Source organism: Canis lupus, chromosome 2 (assembly GCF_003254725.2).
Source record: "Canis lupus dingo isolate Sandy chromosome 2, ASM325472v2, whole genome shotgun sequence".
NCBI classification, from domain to species: domain Eukaryota; kingdom Metazoa; phylum Chordata; class Mammalia; order Carnivora; family Canidae; genus Canis; species Canis lupus.
In genome coordinates, this window is record NC_064244.1 from 75,975,354 (window position 1) to 76,001,312 (window position 25,959).

The 25,959-nt window shown below is 38.1% G+C and overlaps 1 protein-coding gene across 5 annotated transcripts in view; it reads left to right on the forward strand.

The window, feature by feature from the left end:
• The window catches only part of USP48 (ubiquitin specific peptidase 48), an 84,241-nt gene that overhangs the window by 42,855 nt on the left and 15,427 nt on the right, over positions 1-25,959 (forward strand). For 3 of the 5 annotated variants that reach the window (XM_035713133.2, XM_035713130.2, XM_035713136.2), the window contains 12 exons: positions 2,055-2,183; positions 2,842-2,991; positions 7,065-7,262; positions 8,390-8,504; positions 9,470-9,600; positions 12,898-12,969; positions 18,488-18,612; positions 18,778-18,900; positions 19,199-19,260; positions 19,523-19,633; positions 20,829-20,959; positions 21,263-21,369. In XM_035713133.2, the coding sequence (XP_035569026.1) occupies positions 2,055-2,183; positions 2,842-2,991; positions 7,065-7,262; positions 8,390-8,504; positions 9,470-9,600; positions 12,898-12,969; positions 18,488-18,612; positions 18,778-18,900; positions 19,199-19,260; positions 19,523-19,633; positions 20,829-20,959; positions 21,263-21,369 (1,454 nt within the window). The remainder of the gene's footprint in view (positions 1-2,054; positions 2,184-2,841; positions 2,992-7,064; positions 7,263-8,389; positions 8,505-9,469; positions 9,601-12,897; positions 12,970-18,487; positions 18,613-18,777; positions 18,901-19,198; positions 19,261-19,522; positions 19,634-20,828; positions 20,960-21,262; positions 21,370-25,959) is intronic. The other 2 variants (XM_035713135.2, XM_035713131.2) reach the window with 1 other exon arrangement.

Here is a 25,959-nt window from a genome sequence, read left to right on the forward strand (position 1 = left end):
TGTTCATTAAATTCTGTAAGTCTTTTATTCTTGTATTCTATCATGCACTTTGAATTGTTTTATATTCCATCTTACACAAAGTATTGAACATGTTGGGCTTGTATGGCTCATTCAGTTGAGAGTACAATTCCTGGTTTCAGCTCAGGTAACGATCTCAGGGGTGAGATCAAGCTCCACATGGGACTCTGTTCGGCATGGAGTCTGCCCTTTGCTCCTCCCCCTGCTTGCGCATGCCTGCTTTCTTCATAAAAACTCTTTTAAAAAATATTAAACATGGTAAATCTTAGTACATTTTAGTTTGAAATGCCTGACCTCCTCTTCACTGTACATGCTCATGCATTTTTAAGTCCACGGTAGTCTTCAAACTTTTTACTCCTGTGTTCTCTAAAGAATACTGAACAAATTTGAGTTCCTTGCGTGTGCATACACAAGTGGAGAGTAAGAGAGAATTCTAAGCAAGCTCTGCACTCTACCTGGCTCAGTGTCAGGCTCAACCTTAGAACACTGAGACCATGACCTGAGCTGAAACCAAGAGTCAGATGCTTAACCGACTGAGCCATCAAGGTTGCCCCTCCTTGCACTTTAAAATCCAATTTTTTTTAAAAATCATAATTTTAGCTACAAATAATGTGATTTCTGACTTAAATAGGAAAACTATTAAAGCATAACTCTTTTTAAGGACATCCAAATGAAATTAGAGTCAGTACCAACTTTTCAGAGACACATAGATGGGTCTTTCTTTAGAGCAGGACATTATTAACTGTTGCCCTTTCTTCCTTGGTAGTATTTCCACTATAACTGACCATATGGGATTTTGTTCTTATGGAATGTACTGAGGATGTCTGTAACCAGAAATCTCTAACTAGTTTTTTTGGATTGAGCTTTTTAAAAAATTTATAAATACCACCACATAATCAACCAATATAAATATGTTAATAGACTTGATTTAAACAAAGCAAAAAAATTTATTGGAAATATTTCTTCTAATGACACAGCAAAAACCTTTATTTTCTGGGTGAGAGGTTATATCTTTTTTTTGTAAACTGGGCAGATGACTGAGAAAGGCACAAAACATGAGTGGAAGCTCACCCTTGAGGCAGATGGATTTTAGAAAAGAACTTATTGAATCGAAGGGGGTCTGGTCCTTGATTTCCCCAGAACTAAGTAGGAACTCCTCTCCTCACAAGTTACTCTGGGATACACAGCACCATTTTGAAGATCACATTCAAGGACAGACTTGACATGGAAACACTTAACATGTCTACTTGCTACTGAATTCATAGATATTAGTGACTGATCTTTATGGTCATTAGCATTTCACTTTATTGAACATGCCATTTTGTTTGGGCAATTAAATCTAAATTTTAAGAATTATTAAATTTTTATTTTAATTCCAGTTGATTGTGTTATTAGTTTCAGGTGCACGATATAGTGATTCACCACTTCCATATGAAACCCAATACTCATCACACCAATGCACTCTTTAATCCTCAACACCCATTTAACCCATCTGCCTCTCTGCTCTATTCTGGGAACCATCAGGTTTATTTCTATAATAATCTGTATTTATTTTTATAATTTAAGACCAACATAGAAATACATGGATCAGTAATACCTTTTTTCTGTTTCTAGCCTTGTTTTTGTGAAAAATAGTACTTTCGTAACATCTTTTAAAAACGTATTATGGCACACAATGGAGTTAGGGTACTAAACCTGTTCAAATATTCAGACATCTAATGGGCCTCCTGAATTTGTATTACCTTTTGGTGTTTTAGATCCCTCATAACATAACTTGAATGTGGGGTGCTTGGGTTGATCCGTTGGTTGGGCGTCTGACTTGATCTAGGCTCAGGTCTTGATCTCAGGGTCATGAGTGGAAGCTCCGAGCTGGGCTTCACACTGGGTGTGGGTCCCTACTTAAAAAATAGTTAAGTGAATTAGTATCTTAAATGTGTATTGTAGGAATTATGTTCTCTGGCCTTCCTCTTGTCCCTCCCCAACAAAAGCATGAGTGGACTATAGGCATTCTAATTTATTTTATTTCTCGACCTCAGCAGAGCCTTCTAAGTCCCAGACACGTAAACCCAAGTGTGGCAAAGGAACTCATTGCTCTCGAAATGCGTACATGTTGGTGTATAGATTACAAACTCAAGAAAAACCTAACACAACTGTTCAGGTACCAGGTAAGCAATTTTCCAAGATTACATAAGGCAAATACAGTAGAATTAAAATAATGGAGGCTTAACAGAACTGTTCCACTGTCCCCTCCTAAAGAAAAGCAAAAATATTTTTAAAATTCTGTAGGTAATCAAAACATGTATTTTAAAGAGCCATTTGGTTTTATTTATAAAGCATACAAATGTATTTTAGCCACTTTTAATTTTATAGATATTTTTTTCAAGGAATAGTTGCAGGGTACCTTGCTGGCTCAGGTGGTAGGGCATGTGACTCTTGATCTCATGGTCGTGAGTTTGAGCCCCACCATGGGTGTGGAGCCTAATAGAGTTACTACTGGCCTAAAGGCGATCTTCGTTGGTATTTTACCTAATACTGCTCTTTGCTCTGTGGCTTCCTCTTTTGAGTGGTATTCCTAAGCCATTTGATGGCTCCAGTTGGCTGGTGACATCATGGAGAACCAGGTCGGACATCACCCGGTATTGTTCTAGTGGCTGTTTTTTCAGTTTTATTTTTGCCTTCAGGGTGGAGGTCTGTCCCTGAAAGGGAGTCTTCAGGAGAAAGTTGCCACCACAATCCTAGCCAGTCTTTGGTATAACTCAGAGATTGGCATGGTTGTGTTTTTGAAAACAGGAAGACGTTATTTTCTTTCTTTGTGTTGAATAGCCTTTCTTCAAGAGCTGGTAGATCGGGATAATTCCAAGTTTGAAGAGTGGTGTATTGAAATGGCCGAGATGCGCAAGCAAAGTGTGGACAAAGGAAAAGCAAAACATGAAGAGGTTAAGGAGCTGTACCAAAGGTTACCTGCTGGAGCTGGTCTGTAAGATATTCTGGGACAGCACTGTTGCCATGATGTGCCTTTTTTCTTTCATGTTCACAGATGTATATGAACAAACTTTCTCCCACCCTTTCTTATAATCCACTTAATGCCAGCTCAAGCACTACAAAAGTATTGTGTAAACCAGCAATAATTTGATGTGTAGCATTCCATATAATTTTCATTTTCATGTACTTTTAAAAACGGGAAGCTCTTAATAAATTACAAGGTTTAGGTCAGCACTCTATGTATATGTGAGTCCGATAGATGTTTTTATTTTGTGAGATATTTGTTCTTAAGGAAAAATCTGATGGATTATGGAAGCAGCTCACTATGTTGTTTCCTTCTGCACTTTGTGCCCTAACAGTATTAACAGGCATTGTTTTCTATGAATTCTATTTTTATGATACTATTACCCTAATTTGAAATTTAACATCAAATATTATGCTAAGAATAGGAGAGTTTACTGCTGACACCTAATTTCTTAAGAATTATCCCACATGAGCCAGCTCATCCCGTTACCGTGTGTTTATTCAAGTTTACCTAGGGCCTTAGAGAAAACCCCACCATTTCAAGGTTGCTAGGCCATTAGTAATGATACACTGCTGTCTTTTTCGTTTCAAAGACAGAAATCCCCATGCCCAATTCCTGCCTAAAGAGGCAATTTAATCCTAATTTTAGAAAATAAATACTCAAGCATAACTGTACTTGTTTTGTCTATTTCATATTATCAATTACTGATACGAGTATAAATTGCTAAATATGTAAGAATAGGTCTTAACAGTTCTTTCTGAACGATATCTTACTTCATTTTGATCTTTTTTATAACCTGTTAGTGTCACTCTGTCCTAAGGTGTGGGGTTATTCTAAAAAATTAGACTGACCTTACCGGAAATGATTTGGAAATGAGTATGATTCAAATCTCCAAATTTATTAAAAGGAGTTGAGACCCAGAAATCTATTTTTTGAACTGTATTCCCAGTTTTCCTGCATTCACTGAACTAGAGGAAGGGACTTACTGAATCTAACATTAAAATGCTGTTTTTGAACCACTCTTTAAGACTAGGGCATGGCCCAAATATGTAATGTTTCAGATTAACACATACTTGGGCCACCTTAGCTTTTTTACTCAGTCTATAAGAACCTGTGCTTATGTCTCTTTGTTAGCAATACTTTTACCAACTATGAACTTACAATTTTTTTCCCATTTGAAGTAAACTTAAATAGAAAATCTGTTATGCCAAGATGTTGAAAAATCCCAAAGTAGATAAAGAAGGTTTTGTGCTGCCAATCCAAGTCTTTGTGATGCGTTTTCTAAATCTTACCTGTGTTTGTGAACATATTTAAAGCAGACTCACTTACCCTAAAATATAGGCCTCATAGGGAACACAAACACTTTTAGCCTTTTTTATTGAAATGAATTTTCTCTAAATCTTAAATTATCTATAGGTGGAGTGTTGAAAGTATTTTTGATGCCACAGTCTTTCTACGTTTTCAAAACTTCACCAAAGTAAATTCCTTATGTTCAATCCAGGCATTTAAAAAGTTACAAGTAACTTTTAATCAAAATGTACATTTTCCTTAATAAATATTTTAACATGCTTTCCTGTTTTACCAAATGCTGGGATATTTTACCCTTTGATATCTCCAAATTTGTGAATAGAGTTCTCATTCCTTTGCGGTGTTCATTACTCATGCCTTCAGAAGGCAGTGCTCAGGTGATTTACAGGATCACATGTCTTAGAGAACCTGCCATGAGTCTATCTCTAGACCAGTAACATCTGTAGTGTAAAAACTATTCAGCAGATCTGCCTTAACTGTTGAGCCTTGAGCTCAATCCTGATACTCGGGGAAACTCTTGTCAGAGATTGACATAACTCTTTACAGTAATGGAGATTGAAAAATGGAGACAGACCTGTGTGATCACAGTAACTCGTCCTCCAGCACACTAAAACTGGCACCCTGAATTTAGAAATATGGCAAAATAAGTAATATGTATGGTATTACATCAGAATCCCAGGCCTGCTCTCTGCTGTCTTTCTCCTCTTACTATAAAATCAAACATGATTTTTCCTATCTTGTATCTTAACATTTAATTCCTATGAAATTGCTCAAAGCCCAAATAAGCTTAACTTGGAAGTTTTCTGTGGCACACTAGTAGGGGATTGGAAAATGTTGCGTGGAACAGACTGCCTTAAGCTTCATTGTTGTCAGGCATAGCCACCCGAGGATTTGAATTCCAGCAGACAGCCCAGCCCTTGCTTTTGTGCATTTGCAGTTTTCTTAGGTTCCTTTTCTTGTAAGAGTCAGGGTCCTTACTGCTTTTTCTTTCAGTTAGCAATGGCAGGTGTTGTCGGTTCTGCTCCCATTCCCAGGTTCTTGGGGAAATGAGAACACCTGCTGAATCATTCTTGAATGTTGCTCCTTGTCGCAGTTCTGTTTTGCCTCTTTTGATGGCCTTTAGGTTAATAACAATTTTAATCTATGTGACTGTATTTGGGAAGATATTAGGTAATGCTAAAACTCTGATTTTCCTTTCTTGGATAGAGATCGTTTATCTTTTCATAAGATACACAGTGTACTCTATCCCTGGCAGATTAAACTTGATGAATGGCAAATAAAATTGGGAGGTATTTTGAATTTAACCCCACACCATTATATATTGTAAAGTGCCATTACCGTGTTACCTATACTGAATCTTAAGGTCTCCTCTTTATATATTATGTGAATGTATGATTAACTTTTCTATATCTCTTTTCTTCCAAAAAGCTCAAAATGCTTCACATATCTTATCTTTTACATTCAACAACATCCCTGTGAGGTAGGTAGAAGGCAGGTATTATTACCTTCATTTTACAAATTAAAGACCTGAAGCATAGAGAGTTTAAGTGACTTGCTCAAGTTCAGTTTCTTGGTGGCAGAACTTGGATTAGACCTTGGTCTCAACTTGCAGTCATGAGCTCTTCCTCTGCAGCTTTATTAGGGCTGACCACTCTGAAGGCTTTCAATTGACAATGTACAGTCTTAGCACAAATAAGGGATGTGACTATGCTGAATTTTGTTATTGTAAAAATTGAAATGTTTCAAACTAAAAATGGAAATTAGCTTTTTGGACGTGTAGTATAAAAGTGATCAAAATGGGCTTTGATTTGAATTGTCTATCCCTCAGATCTCATCAGAAGTAGTACATAATACAAATACGTAAATTCAATCTCTGTATGTTTTCTTCTATGTTTTATGCTGGGACTCACTGGAGATCTTTGTAAGTAATCAAAGCTGGCCCTTTGTCTTTAATTTTGACTTTTAGGGAACTCTGGGACTGTTTTCCCAAATGAAAACTCAATTTGAGGTGGCTTGGTTTTGTCTTAATTTTTGCAACTTCAAAATCAATAACAATTATACTGTACTTCTTCCTGAAATTTGTTTTAAATACCTTACTTTCTTGAAATAACAATGTAATGAATAGCTCATGATACAGATTGGGGTGGGGAAATCAAATACGTTTTAATTGACATGATTATTAACTTGGATGAAAAAACGTTCAGCGGTTGATACTGGCTTATAAAAATATGATTTCACCGATGAGGTTAAATTCTAACTTGGAACTCAAGAATTTTCATTTTCATTTCCAGATGTGTATCACATAATCCGTGAAAAGTGTTTATGAAAATCATTTATGAAAAAGCATAATAGGGAAAGAGGTTATGTGATTTGCAAGCCATTGTGGAGCATGGCTCGGAGTTAACGGTCGTGGGTGTCCTGATCAGAGCTCTGCTGTGCTGTCAAGCAAGACACTTCTCTCTGTGGATGCCTCTTTTGTAGAATGTGGTTAATAATACCAGCCGATCTCATAGGGCACTGTACAGTCTCGTCCCTATCGTGCACTGCTCCTTAAACCAGAAAAGGGGTAGTTACATGGAGCTTTGTTGTACTCCTGAAACATTTTCCCCGAACAGCGATTCGTCTGATTGTGCTAACTTTGGACATTTTGCATTGTTTAGGAAACTGAATGTATCGCTGAGTCATAAATCTGTAAAAATACATAGACTCTTTAATTTGCTTTCTTGCTCAGAGCCCTATGAGTTTGTGTCTCTGGAGTGGCTACAAAAGTGGTTGGATGAATCGACACCCACCAAGCCTATCGATAATCATGCCTGCCTGTGTTCCCATGACAAGCTTCATCCTGACAAGATCTCAATTATGAAGAGAATATCTGAATATGCAGCAGACATTTTCTACAGTCGTTATGGGGGAGGACCAAGACTTACTGGTAATTCTGGGTGTCTTCTCTGCTTACTAAGTAACATGTCAAGTCCTCACCCTGAAGTCTCTAATTGACTGAACCAAACTGCCAGCCAGACCAAATGTTCTGCATACTTTGCAGAGAGGATTTGCTAAGGAAAGAAGTTATGTAGCATTATACACCAATTTTTGTTCCATTTTGGTGTTTTTTTATTTTCCCCTCTCCAAGTAGACAATTTTCTTCTTTTGAGAAAACCATATGGTAGTATTTTGTTACTTTGTGCAGTAAACTTCAAAGTACATGAGCAACAACAAAAAATACTTGAACCTTGGTCTGGTCAATTGCACATGTATTGTAGATTGTTACCTAGCTTATAAAAGGAAGCTACTTGATTCTACTTTGAATATAGAGCTATATAATACCACCCAGTATCCATAGTCTCTTTGGTTCTGGTTTTCTTTCCTCAAAACCTTTTTCTTTTTAATGAGCAACTGATAGCACAAGCCCCACCTCCAATCTATAGGTGAGTCTATAGGTGCTGTCACCCTCCTATCTTTTCCTAAATTAAATCTTGTTTTCTGAAAGTACATTGTACTGCATAAATACTGGCGTTTAACTGTATGATCCAGGCCTTCTCTTAAACACATTTGGAACTTTGCTTTCTAAATTTGTTTTTGATTCTTGATCAATTAAGTAGAGATAAAAATCTTTCAAAGAATCACATTGCATATGATTCCTACAACTGAGTTTTAAATTGGCCCACAGTGGATAGTACTGTGCTTTGAACTGTTCCAATATGTGATACTCTTAAGAAGATTTCAATTAACATTATTTTTAGACTCCCCCACCTTAGAGCCTTAATTATTGAACTCTAATCTTGCACAATATGCATCTAAACCCTGTAAAACACTATACCTGAGGCATAAGCAATTTTAGCATATTATGACATTTCACCTCTCATTGTTCTTTATGCAGATAGCAGTATTGATGTCTTGCAATTGGTATCATTAAATAAATTAGGATGTATACCAGTTTTCTGTTTTGTTAAAACTTGTGACTTTGGTTTAGAAATCTGTGTTCTGTGAACTTCTAACAGTTTTGTCACAGGTAATCTGTGTGCAGGAACTTCATTTGCTCTCCTCTCTCCCCTCTAGTGAAAGCCCTGTGTAAGGAGTGTGTGGTAGAGCGCTGTCGTGTGTTGCGTCTCAAGAGCCAACTAAATGAAGATTATAAAACTGTTAATAATCTACTAAAAGCAACAGTAAAGGGGTATGTTACACAGTGTATACTGTTGATGATAAACTGAAATGGTTGCAAGAGCTAGTAACCAAATGACAAAGGAGTTAGCGTTTTTCAAAGAAAGATTAATGACACGCACTACAGGAAGGTTAGATTTTTGCAGTGATTGCCACTGTGGCAAAGATGAAGAAAGCCGAGTCACCCAGCCTTTGTGACTGTATTCCTTCCATAATTAGAAGCAGAGGTATGCTTCCGACCAGGGCTGCACGTTAGTTTGTGTTCTGGCATAGGGGTGTCCCCTTTAGAAAGGCTGAAGTATGTTAACAAATGGTATCCAGGGGAGCATCCTTGGCATAAATACCCAGCATACTTGAGGTATGTCAAGCACCACTGTATATGAATATAATTTTAAGATTTTATTTATTTATTCGTGAGAAACACACAGAGGCAGAGGGAGAAGCAGGCTCCCTCCAAGGGACTTGATGTGGGACTCGATCCTGGACCTCAGGATCATGCCCTGAGCCAATGGCAGACGCTCAACCACTGAGCCACTCAGGCGTCCCACATTTTATATTTTCCAAATAAAGATCAATTAAGTTCACTGCTTTTTGATCATTCTGCAAACAGCCTCATGACTCCTTAAATGTATGTTTGTATATAGGCATGGATCTATGTATGTGAGGACCTGTCTGCATGAAGGCACAGCTGTATGTCATTAGGAACAGCAGTCAGCTGAAAGAAAGTAGCCCATTGAGTTGTGTTTGGCATGAATGTAATTTAGGAAATAGGATAAGATTTGGGATGGGAAAAGAATCTGAGATACCCACATTTCAGTAGTGAAGAGTAAAAATGGCCCCAAAGAGGGAGTGGGTTAAAAATTGTGTGCACAGTAGCAGTTATTGAATGTTTCTATTTCATTGTAGTTGTGGGCTTTACAAGTTAAGAAGGGTAGAGTAGGTATTAGGAAATGATTTCACACGGTCTCTATTCCACAGCAATGATGGATTTTGGGTGGGGAAATCCTCCCTGCGCAGTTGGCGCCAGCTCGCTCTTGAACAGTTAGATGAACAAGATGGTGATGTAGACCAAAGCAACGGGAAAATGAACGGCAACACATTGAGTAAAGGTAACATGTAATGCCTGTGTGTTTGGTCATGTCTGGTCAATTCTGTGCCGCAGAATTCCCATCTGTGCAATTTCAAAGGCCATTTTTATTAAAGCTCCCACATATGTCTGAACAAATAAGATTTTTAAGTTCTTGAAATTGAGCAAGGGGTCCGCAGGCACACAAATGAATTCCTTTGACCCTGGCATCCGTTTTGCTCAGTCTCTAGTTCATCACGTCCAAAATTCTGTTTAATTCTGCTCTAGGCTAAAAATTTTTAAGGTGAGTCTGCTGCCAGTTACACGGTATATTGTCAGCTTAGTGTGTTTGGTTAAAGATTATCCGCAACACTGAAAAGCCGCCTTTGTCAGAAAAAATGGAGCCTGTCCTGCATTGTTCATCTAGGAGAGAAGGCAGCTTATGAATAACATTTAGATTATAAATTCTTTGGAATTTTCTGAAGCTAGGAAATTATGTGCATATAGGTCAACTACTAAATTGAATATTATAATCATTGTTTTAAAGATACAGTGAAAATTAGGGCTCTAAAATTATTTGTAGGTTTAAAATGGAAGCTAGTGGTTTGATCAGTCTATTTAGCTGCTGTTTTCACCTAATTTTCTTATTCAAAAATCTACACACACACATATTACTTACTGAAATATTCTGAATGTTCATGGTTTGGCTCTCCCCAGATTACTACCTTTTAATATTGTGTGTCTGTGTGTGTATATATTTTAAGATTTTATTTATTCAGGAGAGACACAGAGGCAGAGGAAAAAGCAGGCTCTCTATGGGGAGCCCTATGTGGGACTCAATCCCAGGACCTTGGGATCATGCCCTGAGCCAAAGCAGACATTCAACCACTGAACCACCCAGGCGTCCCTATTAATTTTTCTAATTTTATTTATTCGTGAGAGACATAAACAGAGAGGCAGAGACAAAGACAGAGGGAGAAGCAGGCTCCACGCAGGGAGCCTGATGTGAGACTTGATCCCAGCACTTCAGGATCACACCCTGGGCCGAAGGCAGGCTCTAAACTGCTGAGCCACCCAGGGATCCCCGGTATTTTATTTTAATAAATGTACTATAGTTATTTTCTGAAGAATAATTAACATACAATATCAAGTTAGTATCAGTTGTACAACACAGTAATTTGACAATTGTTAAGAAAATATAAAGTCTGAATCCACTATTTGTTTTATGCTGTGATTTTCAACGTTTTTAAATTTGAAGAGCGCTGTGGGCAGCCCAGGTGGCTCAGCGATTTAGCACCACCTTCAGCCCAGGGTGTGATCTTGGAGACCCGGGATCGAGTCCCATGTCGGGCTCCCTGCATGGAGCCTGCTTCTCCCTCTGCCTGTGTCTGTTTCTCTCTGTCTCTCATGAATAAATAAAATCTTTAAAAAAAAAAAAAAAAACTTGCTGTGCTGCTCAATTCACAGACATCATGTTAGTTGCAGTGTTACTGACCAATCATTTAAAAAATAAATGTTTAACACATTGCGTCATATGACCCTTCTAAATGCTTACTTGGTGCTGTTTTAAGCTGCTTTATGTATTAGTGCCCCCCCCCCCCCACCTTTTAAATAAAAGCCCAAGTAATCTCTATACCCAACACATGGGGCTCAAAATGACAACCCTGAGACTGAGTTGCATGCTCCATCAGATGAGCGGGGCAGGCACCCCAATGATCCTCCACCTCACTTTTAAAGATTGTGTTTACTTATGAGAGACACACAGAGGCAGATTCATAGGAAGAGGGAGAAGCAGGCTCCCTAAGTTAACCTGGACCCTGAGCCCGAGGGAGATGATCAACCACTAAGCCATCCAGGCGCCGCAACCCTTCCTTTTCAATAAAGTCAGCTCCGTAGTAGAAAGTATTTTGATGTTGGCGTAGCTTGAAAGTAGTTTGAAAGTAGTTTTCATGTTGCTTTGAGAGGTATATGGTTCTCTTCTCTCCCTTCCACCATTCAGAGATTGTAAGAGCCTAAATCAGTATAGAGGTAACAACAAAGTAAAATCTTCAGGCTTTCCACCAGATTTAATCACTATAAATAGGGTTGTTTTTTTGAAATAACGGTACTCCTATAGATGCAGTTGTACATTTTTCTGTTAGAATAAATAGTTCTTTTTATTTAGTGGCTATATTTCAGCATATGGAGGTATTATATTTAACTGATTCTTTTCAGTTTTGTTCAGTTATTAGATAAGAAAAGATAAAGTGAGCATATTCTTAAGCTTGTATCAGCTCTTTGCGTAAAATTCCAAGAATTTTTGGATCACACAATTCAACCTATTTATGTCCTGACACGTATTGGTTTTTTCCAGAAGGCATATTGGGGTTTTCTTATTGTATGCTTTTGCCAACATAAAGAGTATCCTTTTCACATCAGTTTTAACTATTCTGACGTGAAAAATGACTTACTGGCAAGGCTTTGCCTTTCAAAATCATCGATCAACCATGGTTGTTTATTTGAGAAGTTGTATTTATGAAAAAAACTTTTTTTAAACTTTTTTTTAAAAAACTTTTTTTAAAGTTTTAAAGTTAAACTTTTTTAAAAGTTGTATTTATGTATATGAGCATATCCATTCTTTGCTTGGTTTTCTACTTTAGCTTTGTAATGATTAGTAGTATTCTTTAAATGTTCTATTAAGTGTATTCAAAATATCTTATGTGAAAAAAAAAACAAAACAAAATATCTTATGTGCTTAAACTGAAACCATGATAACTATTCTACTCTCCTTAGACTTAAGGCTTTCATTTGATTGTTTTCCTGGCATATACAACTACAAATTCATGGTGACACAGTGTAGACAAATAGGAAAAGTGGATATTGGAAAAGAAATTTTAACGGGAAGTTTTAAGAATTCTTAATATACATGTTCCATGTTAAAGGTTAAGTCCTTATTTCTCAATAGTTTTTTTCTGAAGCTTTCTGTTCAACCCTTAAAAGAATCAGTGGGTGAAAATGACATGACATGTAGATGATTAACTTGGTTTATGATCCTGTATTCTGAATAGCTTGACTAGAATTAATGGAAGGAGATGTATTTTTCAATTAGACGAAAGGAACATTTTCTTGCATAATCTACATCTTGAAAAAGTAAAGCTTGCCATTCGAGTATTTTTCTTTCCTTTTAAGGGAAAGAAATATAACACTTCCTAGCAGGAGAATAGGAATCACGTGGGTCTAATTTTTAGAATGTTTTTAAGTTTTCTTTGGTCAAAATTATGCACTGTAGTGTCTCTGCTACTTTGAACTTCAAATACAACAGCTAGAGTGGCTATTATTCATCTGTATTTCTTTTGATTAGATGAATCAAAAGAAGAAAGGAAAGAAGAGGAGGAGGAATTAAATTTTAATGAAGACATTCTTTGTCCACATGGTAAGCTAGAAGCATTTTTTTTTTCAAAGTTTGCCAGTCTGACTTTGGCATATCATAAATGTTTTGTTCATTGTTTAATGTGTTTCTTAGGGATTGGGCCCTGATATGGTCGCCATGTGGAGTATCCACTTTTCTTAACTGTGCTTGAATTTTAAAGTTTGTTCTCTTATCCTTTTTAACAGTTAGCTGCTTAATGCCGGTTTTCATTCCAGTGTCTCACATATCTTTTTGTCTTTCCTTGCAAAAAAAGTTTAAATAGGATATTTTGATATTTAGAGAAGAAACTTTTTGTCACTTGCCATATTGAAGGACTGTGTTTAAAAGCAAGAATTTCAATTATGTCTCATGACTGAGTCTTTATTTGACTTATTTCAGTTTTTTTCAGTTAATATATTAGAAAGATATATACAATGTATTTTAATATAATGTATAATATATATGACTTATGTCAGTTTTGTTCAGTTAATATAAGAAAAGCATTTTCAGAATATTGTTTACATATTTCTTAATATTATCAGGGTTATTTCTTGTTTCACTTCTTAGGCATTTATTGACCAGCTACTTTGTGCTGCGTACTCTTAATAAAGTCTGGTTGTTTATTAATCCTATATATTGTTTATGTATTTCTTATTTGTGTTGGAGTGCTGACTTCTAATAAGTAACTTTGCAGGGGAATCATCGTATATGTGACATGTTTTTCCATTCTGTTTGTGCTCTGCAAGTCAAACAGGCATCTACATCTCAAAGCCATGTAACTGTTTAAATCCCCATCTCCCCTACTGTATCCAATTCTTATTTCACTAGTTAATTACTAACTGTGCATCGTATCTCACACCTACCCTCATGCACACTAGTCCTTTTAGATCATTAGTCCTTGAGGTCAGTAGTGATAATAGCTCTCACTGGAGTGGTACTTGTATACTGATCTTTGGGACATGACTCCACTGTCTTCAGCTTATTAGTTGAGTGACTGAGCTTGCTTGCCTACTGGCCATACAGTGGTAGGAGGGATCATGGTGGGATGTGGATTTGGGTCTCTGTTGGTCCCAACCTCATGTGTCCTTCCTGTCACTTCACTCCCCCCCCCCCCCAGTAGTAGCGCACAAGAGAAGTCCACACACAGAATACATGAACTTGAGCGGTGGACAGATCGAGTAGGTACAAGAAGGTAAAGTGACTAGCCAAAAGTGGATCAGGTTTTCTCATGATGCTTTCATACCTTTTTTGTTTTGTTTTGTTTTTTGTTTTCCTTACCTGTCATAGCATGCTATAGACAGTGAGGTATATTCCTCCCTTTTGAGAGTTGAGGATTCTGTGGCACAATGTTGAGTTTCCTGGTGACTATTTAGAGGCTGCTTGAAATAGTGTTAGATTGTCATCTTACTCCTTACCTCACTGACTTATGCTGTCTTCCCACCTCTTGTATCATCTTGTCATTTCAGTATTACAATTGGGACAAAAAGCATGGCAGAGCTGAATGTGGTTTCAGAATTTGAGCTGCGCTCCTCAGCAGAAAACTTGAGCATGAGCTGTTTTTTAGTGCTTTAGCTTGATCTTAACTTAGTGGCTGTACTTTATCTTGTATTTTATTATCATTTTTCCCTGTATTTTGTACAGTCACATGGAGCTTGAACCCAAGACCTTGAGATCAAGAGTCTCGTGTTCCATTAACTGAGCCAGCCAGGCACCTCCACTTTAGTATTTTTAAAGAGTTTCTCAAAGCCTCGGTATATAATTGTTTGAAACCATTTTTTTTTTTCAAAAACCATAAGGAATGCTTTGTGTTTTAGTAGACCATTTCTCTAAAGCTATTCTTTTTAGAATACATTTTTTCTTCCATTTCTGACAACATGTAAGATTCTTGTCTCCTGCATTGTGACATCTCACCCCAGTCTGCCTTGGTGCAGACTCTACCTCATGCATTGTGTTGAATGCTCTTTGGCTGCCGTGTGTGTGGCAGAGGCTGTTGAGGCTGAGCTTTTTGCTGTTAGGGTGCCCTGGCGGGCCCGTTGCTCTGGGGTGTTCCTATTGTTACCTGCCCTTGGGCCACTCAGATTTCTCCATGAACATTTTCCATTTTCCTGCTTGGAAAGTGCAGACTGGGCTGTAAGTGCTCTGGGGTCATGAGAGACAGGGTGCCTGGGAGTCTCTCCCTTCTGTGTGGAAACATGTACTTGACTCAATCTCAGCTCCTGACCATATTCATCTATGCACCATATTCATCCCTGGCGCAGAGGCCTGAAGTGACCTGTCGGCAGCAAAAGCCTGTGGTATTCTGTGGTTAGAGAGGCCGTTATCTAGAGGGCCTAGAGAAAGGAAATGAGAATTTTAACAGCCTCCTAAATACAGACTTGGTCTATTCTCTTGTGATTTAATCCCTTCTGTACTTGTGTGCTCCCAATTCCTGGGCTAGTGGGGGCCGTTCTGCAATTTAGTAAATCTGGTTACTACCTGACTTTTGCTAATTTTAAATTCATTTTCTTCCGTCTCATCCATTTCTTCCTACGTTTGAAAAATTTTTGTTGGCATTGCTCCTTCTGTGTTGTCTTTTTCATCGTTATGATTTTAGAAATTTTTAAAAATCCCTTTCCTCTGGGGGGCACCTGGGTTGCTCTGTCATGTAAGCAAGCACCCAACTCTTGATTTTGGTTCAGGTCATGATCTCAGGGTTGTGAGATAAGAGACACTGTTGGACTCTGCCCCTGGCAGGGAGTCTACTTGGGATTCTCTCCTTCTGTCCCTCCCCCTTCCACTGGCACAGTCTCTAAAATCTTTTTTAAAAATCCCTTTACTCAGGTTTAATGGTATTTGAGGAGGCACTGAAACTCCAGTTTGAAAGTGTCATTTTTATCTGGAAACCTTTATTTTCAATTTGGATGTTTTCATAGTAAATCCCAATGTATCTATAAAGCCCTATGTATATTTAATCAGAGATTTATGTGAAATAATCATCAGATTATACTGCATTGGGAGATTTACTACTGATACAGACTTTGGTATTGATTGCAGAGAGAGACAGAGACAGAGAGAGAATGTGCGCTAATGAGCCGGGGAGGGGCAGAGGGAGTGAAGCAGACTCCCTGCCGAGGACAGACTAATTCCCCACTATATGCCCCATGGGACTATAGATCCCAGGACCCAGAGATCATGACTGATCTGAAGTCAGGTATGAGACAGTTAACTGAGCCACCCAAGTGCACCTAAACCTTTCTAATTATACAGTTTGCTTAGCCGTTGGGCAGTTTTTGTGTTTTTATGTGTTCTTCAGAGGTTTTGTTCCCCACCTTATTATAGTTTGAACTAGTTTTTTTTTGGATGAGGGTATTTATACACATTTAACCTCCTTGTTTACAAGATTTCTGTGTTTAGCAGAAGAATAGCTGTGTTTAGGTTCTCCAGGACTGTTTGAATTTAATCTTTCATGACTGATTCAATCGAGTGTTGGGAGATGAATTTAGGTGATTGGCTTTTTTTCTTTTATAAGTTAGGAAAGTGATACTAATTACAGGATACACATCTAAAATATACAACAAGTGAAATTTAATGATCATGAGATCATATAAAGTTTCAGATATGTTCAATCATCGTGTTTTTTAAAATGTTATGCTAAATTTAGAAACATGATAAAAAGTACAATGGAAAGCCTTGTTTCTTACCAGTGAAAGTGCAATAAAATGATTCTGACTTCAGAAATATATTTTTCTTTTTATACATCCAGCATTAAGGCTAGTAAAAATACCCTCTCATCACAACAAGGGCAACACATCCCTAGTGACAGCAAATCCTATTAAAGTGTGTGTGTTTGTGTTACTGTTTCCTCTGTTCACATACCTTTTCTGTACCACGCACATACAGGGATAGCACATATATACTCTTCAGTCATTTTTAGGTAGGGTGAGGTGGGGGGAGAAAACCAGTTTAAAATTATAATTGCCTCGGAGTTCTTTCTAAATCAGATTGTGGAAATCCGCTGTCCTCTTTGTTTACGGCGGCATTGTATTTCACCATAAAGATGCAATAAATTAGAGTCTGGTAATCCAATAAACCTTAAAAAAGTTCCCTGCTTGTATCTGAGGATAGACGTATTGGAGTAGGTCTTCATGACCTCCTGAAATTGAAGTCAACAGCCTACTCAGAAAGAAATTTAATTTTTACCGTGTGATCTGTTTTTCTCTGATAATTTTTTCTAAAGCGAAGTAATCTTGTGATTATTCGAAGCTGAAAAAGAGAGGGTAAGCCAGTGCCTTTTGAGGGGTTAGAGGATTTGAACAAGACAGAACTGAGGTTGTATCCCAGCATCATCATAAACAAACTATAGTAGGGACTCATTATGTCAATTTTTTTTTTCACTCAGTTTGTTTATTACATAGAACCTATAAAGTAAAAAATGATATGGTATTTTGAAAAGTTACTGGCTTTATTTTTCTTAATTAAAGGGGTAGAAACAAATGTATGGCCTTGAAACCTTAGAGATGGTTTTTAAGGTAATAACTGCACATAAGTACAGTTCACTAATTTATCAACTGGGAGCAGCTGAAACAACAAGTAGAAGGATAAAGGGAGAGAAGGGTAGAGAAGGGAGATGGACCCCCGAAAGCTGGATGTGAGTATGAAACTATAAACCGGCGTTGGGCCCATGAGATGGTGGTCACCACTGCTTGGGCATTGCTGTGGTCTGAAAAGAGCAAGAGTGGTCCTGACTAATATTCTCTCCCTCTTGGATTTTTTTTATGATTTAAGTTATTTATTCATTTTTAAAGAATTACTTTAGGAAGAAAAAAAACGAGCATGGGGTGGTAGTTTCCCACAGACTCCCTGCTTGAGTGAATAGCCTGACTCGGGCTCAATCCAGTGACCCATGAGATCATGACCTGAGCCAAAACCAAAGGTTAGAGTCTTAACTGAGCCACCGGGGCATCCAGGCCTGGGAGTTTTAAAGATCCTTAGGGATTGGGGTGAGGGCTGTAGCAAGGAAACCATTTGGATTTTGACTCCGAGATGGTTTTCTGATTGAATGGAGCTTGCTTTATTAAACTTTGATAATGTACAACAATGATTCTGGTAAGATTGGACTCAAACTTGAAAATTATCTCTCAGGTGGGACAAAAGAAAACGTGTAGATAAGTGTGGCATTTTGAGTGTGACTCGAGGTACATTGCCCTTGAACAACAACCTCTGCCCTGGCAAAGGTTACTAGGATCCCCAGAAGCCCCTTTAATTGCTTCCTTCAGTGGCAGGAAGAAAGATGGGAAGTGCATGGCTCTAGTCCCCTGTATTTTTAATTGCTTGGTTTTCAATCACAGATGTAGATTAAGGACCTATGGCAATGGCTAGCTTCTTTAGAATTAAGAACCTTAAAGGTGAAGTTTTGACATTTTTGAAACTAAGGAAACAGATAATCATAGGAAAGAAGAATACATTTTTTCTTAGTTCAAAGGAACAGGAAATAAAATTTTAGAAGGGTCTATACTAACCTTGTTGAAGTTTTAATTTATTTAAAAATTTTTTTTTAACTCAGGGGAGTTATGCATATCTGAAAATGAAAGAAGACTTGTTTCTAAAGAGGCTTGGAGCAAACTGCAGCAGTATTTTCCAAAGGCTCCCGAGTTTCCAAGTTACAGAGAATGCTGTTCACAGTGCAAGGTACTGGATGTTGAGCTGCCCTGTGTAGGAATCACATGCCGCCCCCTGGATTGACTTTCCCCCAGAGAACTGACATTGTGCTTTTGTAGGGAGGAGTAGGGAGGGGGCAAGTCCTTTAATGTCGGTAGGGGGTGGCTGATTGCTTCTTGTTTCATTCTCTTGCAGATTTTAGAAAGAGAAGGGGAAGAAAATGAAGCCTTACATAAGATGATTGCAAATGAGCAAAAGACTTCTCTTCCAAATCTGTTTCAGGACAAGAACAGACCCTGTCTCAGTAACTGGCCAGAGGTATAGTGATCCTCACAAAGGAGGATGGAATGAATACATTTTACGTTTTGAAGGTTCTTGCCAAATTCCCAGTGAACTATTGCAGAACAACCAAGAGCATCTCTCTGATTCTCATGGTTTAGTTTTCTAATTGGGGGATTTATTCTAGACTTTGGCCTCTTGACAGAGGTCTATATTTGGGCTAAATTTATAAAACTTGAATAAAGGGAATCATAGTATATGAAAAAACATTTTGCCTAAAAGATTTATGCTAAGGGTACAGTGAGATAATGGGCATTTGTGTGTGGTTCTGTTCCAGGAAACGGATGTCCTCTACATTGTGTCACAATTCTTCGTAGAAGAATGGCGTAAATTTGTTAGGTAGAGCTCCAAATTTTCCATTTTTATTGTTGTTTATACTAGGATTTTTAAGAATTACAGATTCTGATCACAGTAACTTTGGTTACTTTTTAAGCATGTACTAAAAGCTTTCTTTTATTTACATTAAATGAATGTTCTTAAGAAAACACATTTAACTACTAGACTATCCTTTTAAATATATCTATTATTTAAAAATACCTTAAACATCTTGAGTGATTGCTGTAGTGAAGCAATATTGCTCCTCTTTGTCTCACTTGAGTAGAAAACCTACAAGATGTAGTCCAGTGTCATCGGTTGGAAACAGTGCTCTTCTGTGCCCCCATGGGGGACTCATGTTTACATTTGCTTCCATGACCAAAGAAGATTCTAAACTGTGAGTTTCTTCTCTTGTGATTTATCTAGTGAATTAGAATGGTAATTTTGCATCTGACACAGTGTATGTGTGGGATCTAAGCCTTTGCTGAATTGTGGGGTTTGTCCTTTGATAAGCTCTGCTAGAGTGAGCACTTCTCTAAAAAACAAAAACAAAAAAAACCAACTCCTCTTCCCTACAGAATGCTAGAAGCTGCCCAAGGCAGCTTTGCTCTTGGTCTCTACCTTCCCAGAGCCCTGGTTTTCTTCATCCAAGTTGTGGACCTTTTGCAGCATCCTGTAATCACCATGCTCTCTGTCGTACTTGCTTTTCCTGCAGCCGGCAGAGCAGAGCCAGTGAGATGGTCATCTGCAATTCTGGGGTCTTAAAGTTAAAATATTTGTGCCACCCACTGTTCAAGTGCTTCCAAAAGGGCTGACATCTGAAAGTCACCTGATGTTCCCATTTTACCTTTTCAAATAATTGAAAACTATGTAAGAGAATATATAAACTCTCTCTGACATTGCTTATAAACAGTGAATATTAAGAACACAAGTAACAGTTCCTTTGGGACTAAGCTCAGAGGTAGGGTGTTTACGATTTATGTTGATAACTGTCTCATAATTTAGGGAAGCTTACCATTAATTTTTCCTTGTAAGTTCTCCATTAGCTCTTTTTTATCCCTTCCTTCCTCTTTGCAAGGAGTGTTGTAAATGGTAGACACCAGGAAAATATCTATAATACTCAGAAAAATGTATGTGCCAGCTAATTTAAAAAGTTAAACAATTCAGATAAAACTGAAGGCCCCTCAGTCTTAATATATCTTCTCTTCCTCCTCTTCTCTATGTTCTCACAATAACTGAGTCTGAATTTGAGGGTTATCCTGCCCAGAAAGTACTACTTAAAAAGTAATATTTTGCATATTAAAAATGTTTGCTATAAATGGACATCGTACAGTATTTGTCATTCTGCAACTTAGTTTACTTTCATATTTGGGATTTAGCCATGTTGATTCCTATAACTTGAGTCTTGCATTTCACTGCTATAACACCCTCTTATATGAAGAAAACTGTTCGTTATTGAGGATGATGCATCTTTAACTTTCTGTATTAAATATTGGTCTTGGGAACTTGGGATTGCTCTCAAGAGACTAATGGATTATGTTAGTTGTCTTAGTTTCCATGTGTCTTAAGGCATGTTGTGTTTTTTTGCACAGTATAGCTCTCATATGGCCCAGTGAGTGGCAGATGATACAAAAGCTCTTTGTCGTGGATCATGTAATTAAAATCATAAGAACTGAAGTGGGAGATGTAAACCCTTCAGAAACACAGTATATTTCTGAACCAAGTAAGTTTTTTCATAAGGAGAGTATGTCACTGTTGTCTTCCCTACTTAAAATTAAAGATCATGTGTGAGTCCAAACTCATATACCCTGGTTGGAATTACGTATTAGACATCCTATTATTTGTATGTTCATTAGTTGATAATAAATGAATTTCTTTACTGGTATTCTTTATATACAAAGGAATAAAACAATAATAGAAAATAAGAGTAATAATTATTGAATACTCACTGGTAACTTTGCTGTGTGTTTATAGACTTTTGGTTTTGTGAAATTAATTCCTCAGCCACTTCTGTTTTGTTTTTTAGAACTCTGTCCAGAATGCAGAGAGGGCTTATTGTGTCAACAGCAGAGGGACCTACGTGAATATACTCAAGCCACCATCTATGTCCATAAAGTTGTGGATAACAAAAAGGTACCAGTCCCTTTCATGGCCATGACTAGTAATAATTGAGGCCTACCTGGGCTCACATTTTTATTTCCTTTGAGCTACTCGACTTAAGAATTCAAACTGAAGTTATATGATTTTATGTGGATTTGGTCAGTTAATTTGATACACATGACAAAGAATGTAAGCTGTGTGCCACGAACGGTCTTGATATTGAGGGACTATGGTGGTAAAGCAGAGACACCAGGTACCTGACCTCAAGAATGTATGTTTCTAATGAGTAAGATTAAGAACAAACCCAAAAAAGGGTGGTGGTTCAATATGGCAGGATAGGAGGATTCTGAACAGAACCTTTTCCCAGGATACAGCAAATCTACAGCTGTTTACTGAATAATTATCTCTGAAAAGAACTTGAACTGAATATACAGCTGTTCCACAAAGGATGAAGGAGTCACATCAAGATAGATAGGAGAAGCAGAGATCTCAACAAAAACACCACCCCCTATTACTAGCACAGCAACCTGCCATGGGTAGGGGTCTCAGAAATATGGAACTCCTTCTTGAGGAGAAAAGGCATTGTGAGAACTATACCAGAGAGAATTCATTTTCTAAAGATTATTATTTTTAAAAGTTTTTATTTATTCATGAGAGACGCAGAGAGAGGCCAAGACCCAGGCAGAGGGGCAAACAGGCTCCCTGCAGGGAGCCTGGTGTAGGACTCAATGCTGGAAGCCCAGGATCACAACTGAGCCAAAGGCAGATAGATGTTCAATCACTGAGCCACCCAGGTGCCCCTCATTTGTTAATCTTAAAGTATCTGTCAAACACAAATGCTCATTGGGACTCTTCAGGAACTGGGGCCCCATGTCAGGACTAGTTTTTACTTTCTCCACCTTGCTATTGCCCACAAGAATTCTTTTTTTTTTTAAGATTTATTTAGTAATTTCAGAGAGAGACACAATTCATGTTCAGAAGCAGGGAGCAGAGGGAGAAGCAGACCCTTCCTGAGTAAGGAGCCCAATGCATGGCTTAGTCCCAGGACCCTGATAGTATAGCTTGAGCTAGAGGCAAATGCTTAACTGACTGAGCCACCCAGGCACACCCCCCCCCCCAAAAAAATTTTTTTTTAATTATACCAGACATTCAGGAAGATTTAATACTAATCCTTCTCACATTCTTCCAAAAAATTGAAGATGAGGGAGTGTTCCCAAACTTACTTTTCAGCCATCATGGGTACCTCCTTAAAAAAGTTTCAGGCCAATATCCCTTGTGGACGTCAATATAGAAATCACCAACAAAAGATCTGCAAACCAAATTTAACAGTATATTAAAATGAACTTCCACTGTGATTAGATGGGAATTATTCCAAGGATGATTCATCTGCAAATCTCTCAACATGAAGCACCAATAAATAAAATGGATAAAATCATGATCATCTCCATATATGCAGAAAAGGAGTTGACAAAATTCAATTTCGCTTTATATTAAAAGCTCTCAACAAATTCCTTAGAGATGGAACGTAATCCTATATGATACAGGTCCCATATTACCCGCCCACAGCTAATATTATACTCAGTGGTGGAAGGGAAACATTAGCCTTAAGATTAAGAACGAGGATGTCCATTGTCACGGCTTGTATTCAACATAAAATGGGAGGTCCTTGCAAGAGCAGTGAGGTGGCAAAAGAAATTTAAGCATCCAGCATCCAGACTGGAAAGGAAAAAATTATACTCACTGTTTGTACATGATTTGATTTTATATATGGAAAACCCTAGAGTCTTCACCAATAAGTACTAGAAGTTATAAACAAGTCAGAGGAAACAAAAATTAATACATAAAAAAATCAGTTGCAAAGAACCTACCCTGGTTCATTTCCAGACCATGTGACTCTTGATCTCAGAGTTGTGGATTCAAGCCCTACCTTGAGCATAGGGAAAAAAAAAATCAGTGGAACCTGGATGCCCTAATCTGTTAAATTTCTGCCTTTGGCTCATTTAATGATCCTGGGGTCTTGGTATCGAATACCATGTTGAGCTCCCTACTCCACGTGGCGCCGCCTCCTGCCTAGTGCTCCCCCTGCTTTTTCTCTCTCACTTTGTCAAATAAATCTTAAAAAAAAAATCTTACTCTTCCTTTAAAAAAGAATGGCTGCTTCTAAAATAAGTCGTGCGGGATCCTTGGGTGGCCAGCGGTTTAGCGCCTGCCTTTGGCCCAGGGCGCGATCCTGGAGACCCAGGATCGAATCCCACGTCGGGCTCCCAGTGCATGGAGCCTGCTTCTCCCTCTGCCTATGTCTCTGCCTCTCTCTCTCTCTCTCTCTCTCTCTCTCTCTCTCATAAATAAATAAATAAATAAATAAATAAATAAATAAATAAGTAAGTAAGTAAGTAAGTAAGTAAGTAAGTCGTGGGTATATAGAGCATGTAATCTATGTATATAGTGGTAGCTATAGTCAATAATATTGCATAATTGAAAGTTGCTTAGAAAGTAAATCTTTAGCGCATCCCTTTGGCGCAGGGGGTGATCCTGGAGACCCAGGATTGAGTTTCTCATCACGCTGCCTACATGAAGCCTGCTTCTCTCTCTCTCTCTCTCTCTCTCCCTCTCCCTCCCCTCCCCCCCCCCCCCGTCTCTCATGAATAAATAAAACCTTGAAAGAAAATTTTTATCACAATAAAAGAATTTTTAATGGTAACCATTACTCTGGTGATCATTTTACAGTGTACACAAATGTCACACCTGGAACTGGTATAGCCTGATACATTAATTATACTTCAATTTCAAAAAGATGTAGAACATCCCGTAAAATAAACAAACAGGAATATGCTCATAAACTCCTAAGATGACTAAACAGGAATGAATGTTTTTGAAGGAAATCTAGCAGGGTAAAGTGGGGAGAGACTAATCAAGGTGAAGGTGGAAGTGTTAGATGGGAAATGGAAAAGAAATGCATCTTGGGAGAGTTATTTTACTCATTTCCATAATTTCCCCTCTGTACCTTTAATGGACCTCTGTACTTCTGGTAGAGTGGTAAATCTAATGTACTGAAGCAATAGAGTTATGTGTAGAGCAGCACTGTCCAATCCAGCTTTCTGCAGTGATAGTATTCTGTCTTCGCTGTATGCTGTGGTAGCAATAGCCACAGATGATGTGAAGCACTGAAAATGTGGCTATGGTGACTGAGGAACTGAATTTTTAATTCATTTAAATTTAAAAAGCCAGAGGTGCCTGCCCCGGTTTATGATCTTCAGGTCTTGGGATTGAGCCCAACATCAGGCTTCTTGCTCAGCTGGGAGTCTGCTTCACTGTCTGCCCCCCCCCCACACACACACACAGTTCCCCACTCCTGTGTTCTGTCTCTCTCAAGTAACACTACATTACACTAGTATTCACGAGTGTTTTTCCAATGAAGGATAGTAAAATAGGGCAAGGACTAAAAGCTATCATAGTTTGTACATCATACCAAGGATTCTAGGATTCTGAGTTATAGATTCAAGTCACTGGAAAGTTGCAAGGAACGTCGTGGTGCGAATGGTTTTGTGCTCTAAAGATGTCACCCTCACTGTGTTTGTAATTGGCAAGAGCAGAACAGGAATAAGAAAGGCCAGTTTAGAGCCCCTTGTACTCTTCTCTCAGAGTAGATGAAATAGACAGATTTTGGTGTATTTTGGGAGCCAGTGTGTTAAAACTTGCTGTGGGGCAGCCCCCGTGGCGCGGTGGTTTAGCGCTGCCTGCAGCCTGGGGTGTGATCCTGGAGATCAAGTCCCACATCGGGCTCCCTGCATGGAGCCTGCTTCTCCCTCTGCCTGTGTCTCTGCCTGCCTCTCTCTCTCTCTGCCTCTGAATAAATAAAAAAAATCAATCAATCTTGCTGTGGATTGAATTTGGAACATTTTATTATATATATTAAGAATGGATCTTAGGTAGATCCTGACCCAGATCTCTGGGCATGTCATTAATTTGATTCCAGGATTCACGGAATTCAAGACTAGACTATATTGTATTTGATGACTGTTAACCAAACACATTGTTTTAGTGGGATAATTCATAAAGTGTGCTCTTGAAGCTCTTTGGTTCTGCTTCACACATTGAACTTTATTTCTTTCCTGCTTTGCTGAGAAAATGAAGTTAGTGTCAATGACTAGTCTTGTGCCTATTAGTCCTTGTATATATTGGTATCTAAAATCATTTCCAACTTATGAAAGGTTTTATTATTTATTTTGAGTTCTTTGGGGAAAGATTGCATTTATTTGAGAGAGCTACCAAGAGAGCATGAGCAGGAGGGAGAGTGGGTAGTAGGAGAAGCAGACTGCCCACTAGGCAGGGAGCCCAACATGGGCTTGATCCCGGGACCCTGAATCATGATCTGAGCTCAAGGCAGATGCTTAAGTGACTGAGCCACCCAGGCACCCCTATTTTGAGTTATGTATTTCATAACATAAATGAGTCTTTCCTCCATCCTTCCCTTTCTCGATCTTAAGGAAATATTGTGGTTCCCAATGTCTAAATGGTTTGATAGTTCCTGTGCTGGGGACTTCTTTGAACTTCTGCAAAATAACATTGTAAAGGCCTAATAATAATAATAATAATAATAATAATAATAATAATAATAATAAT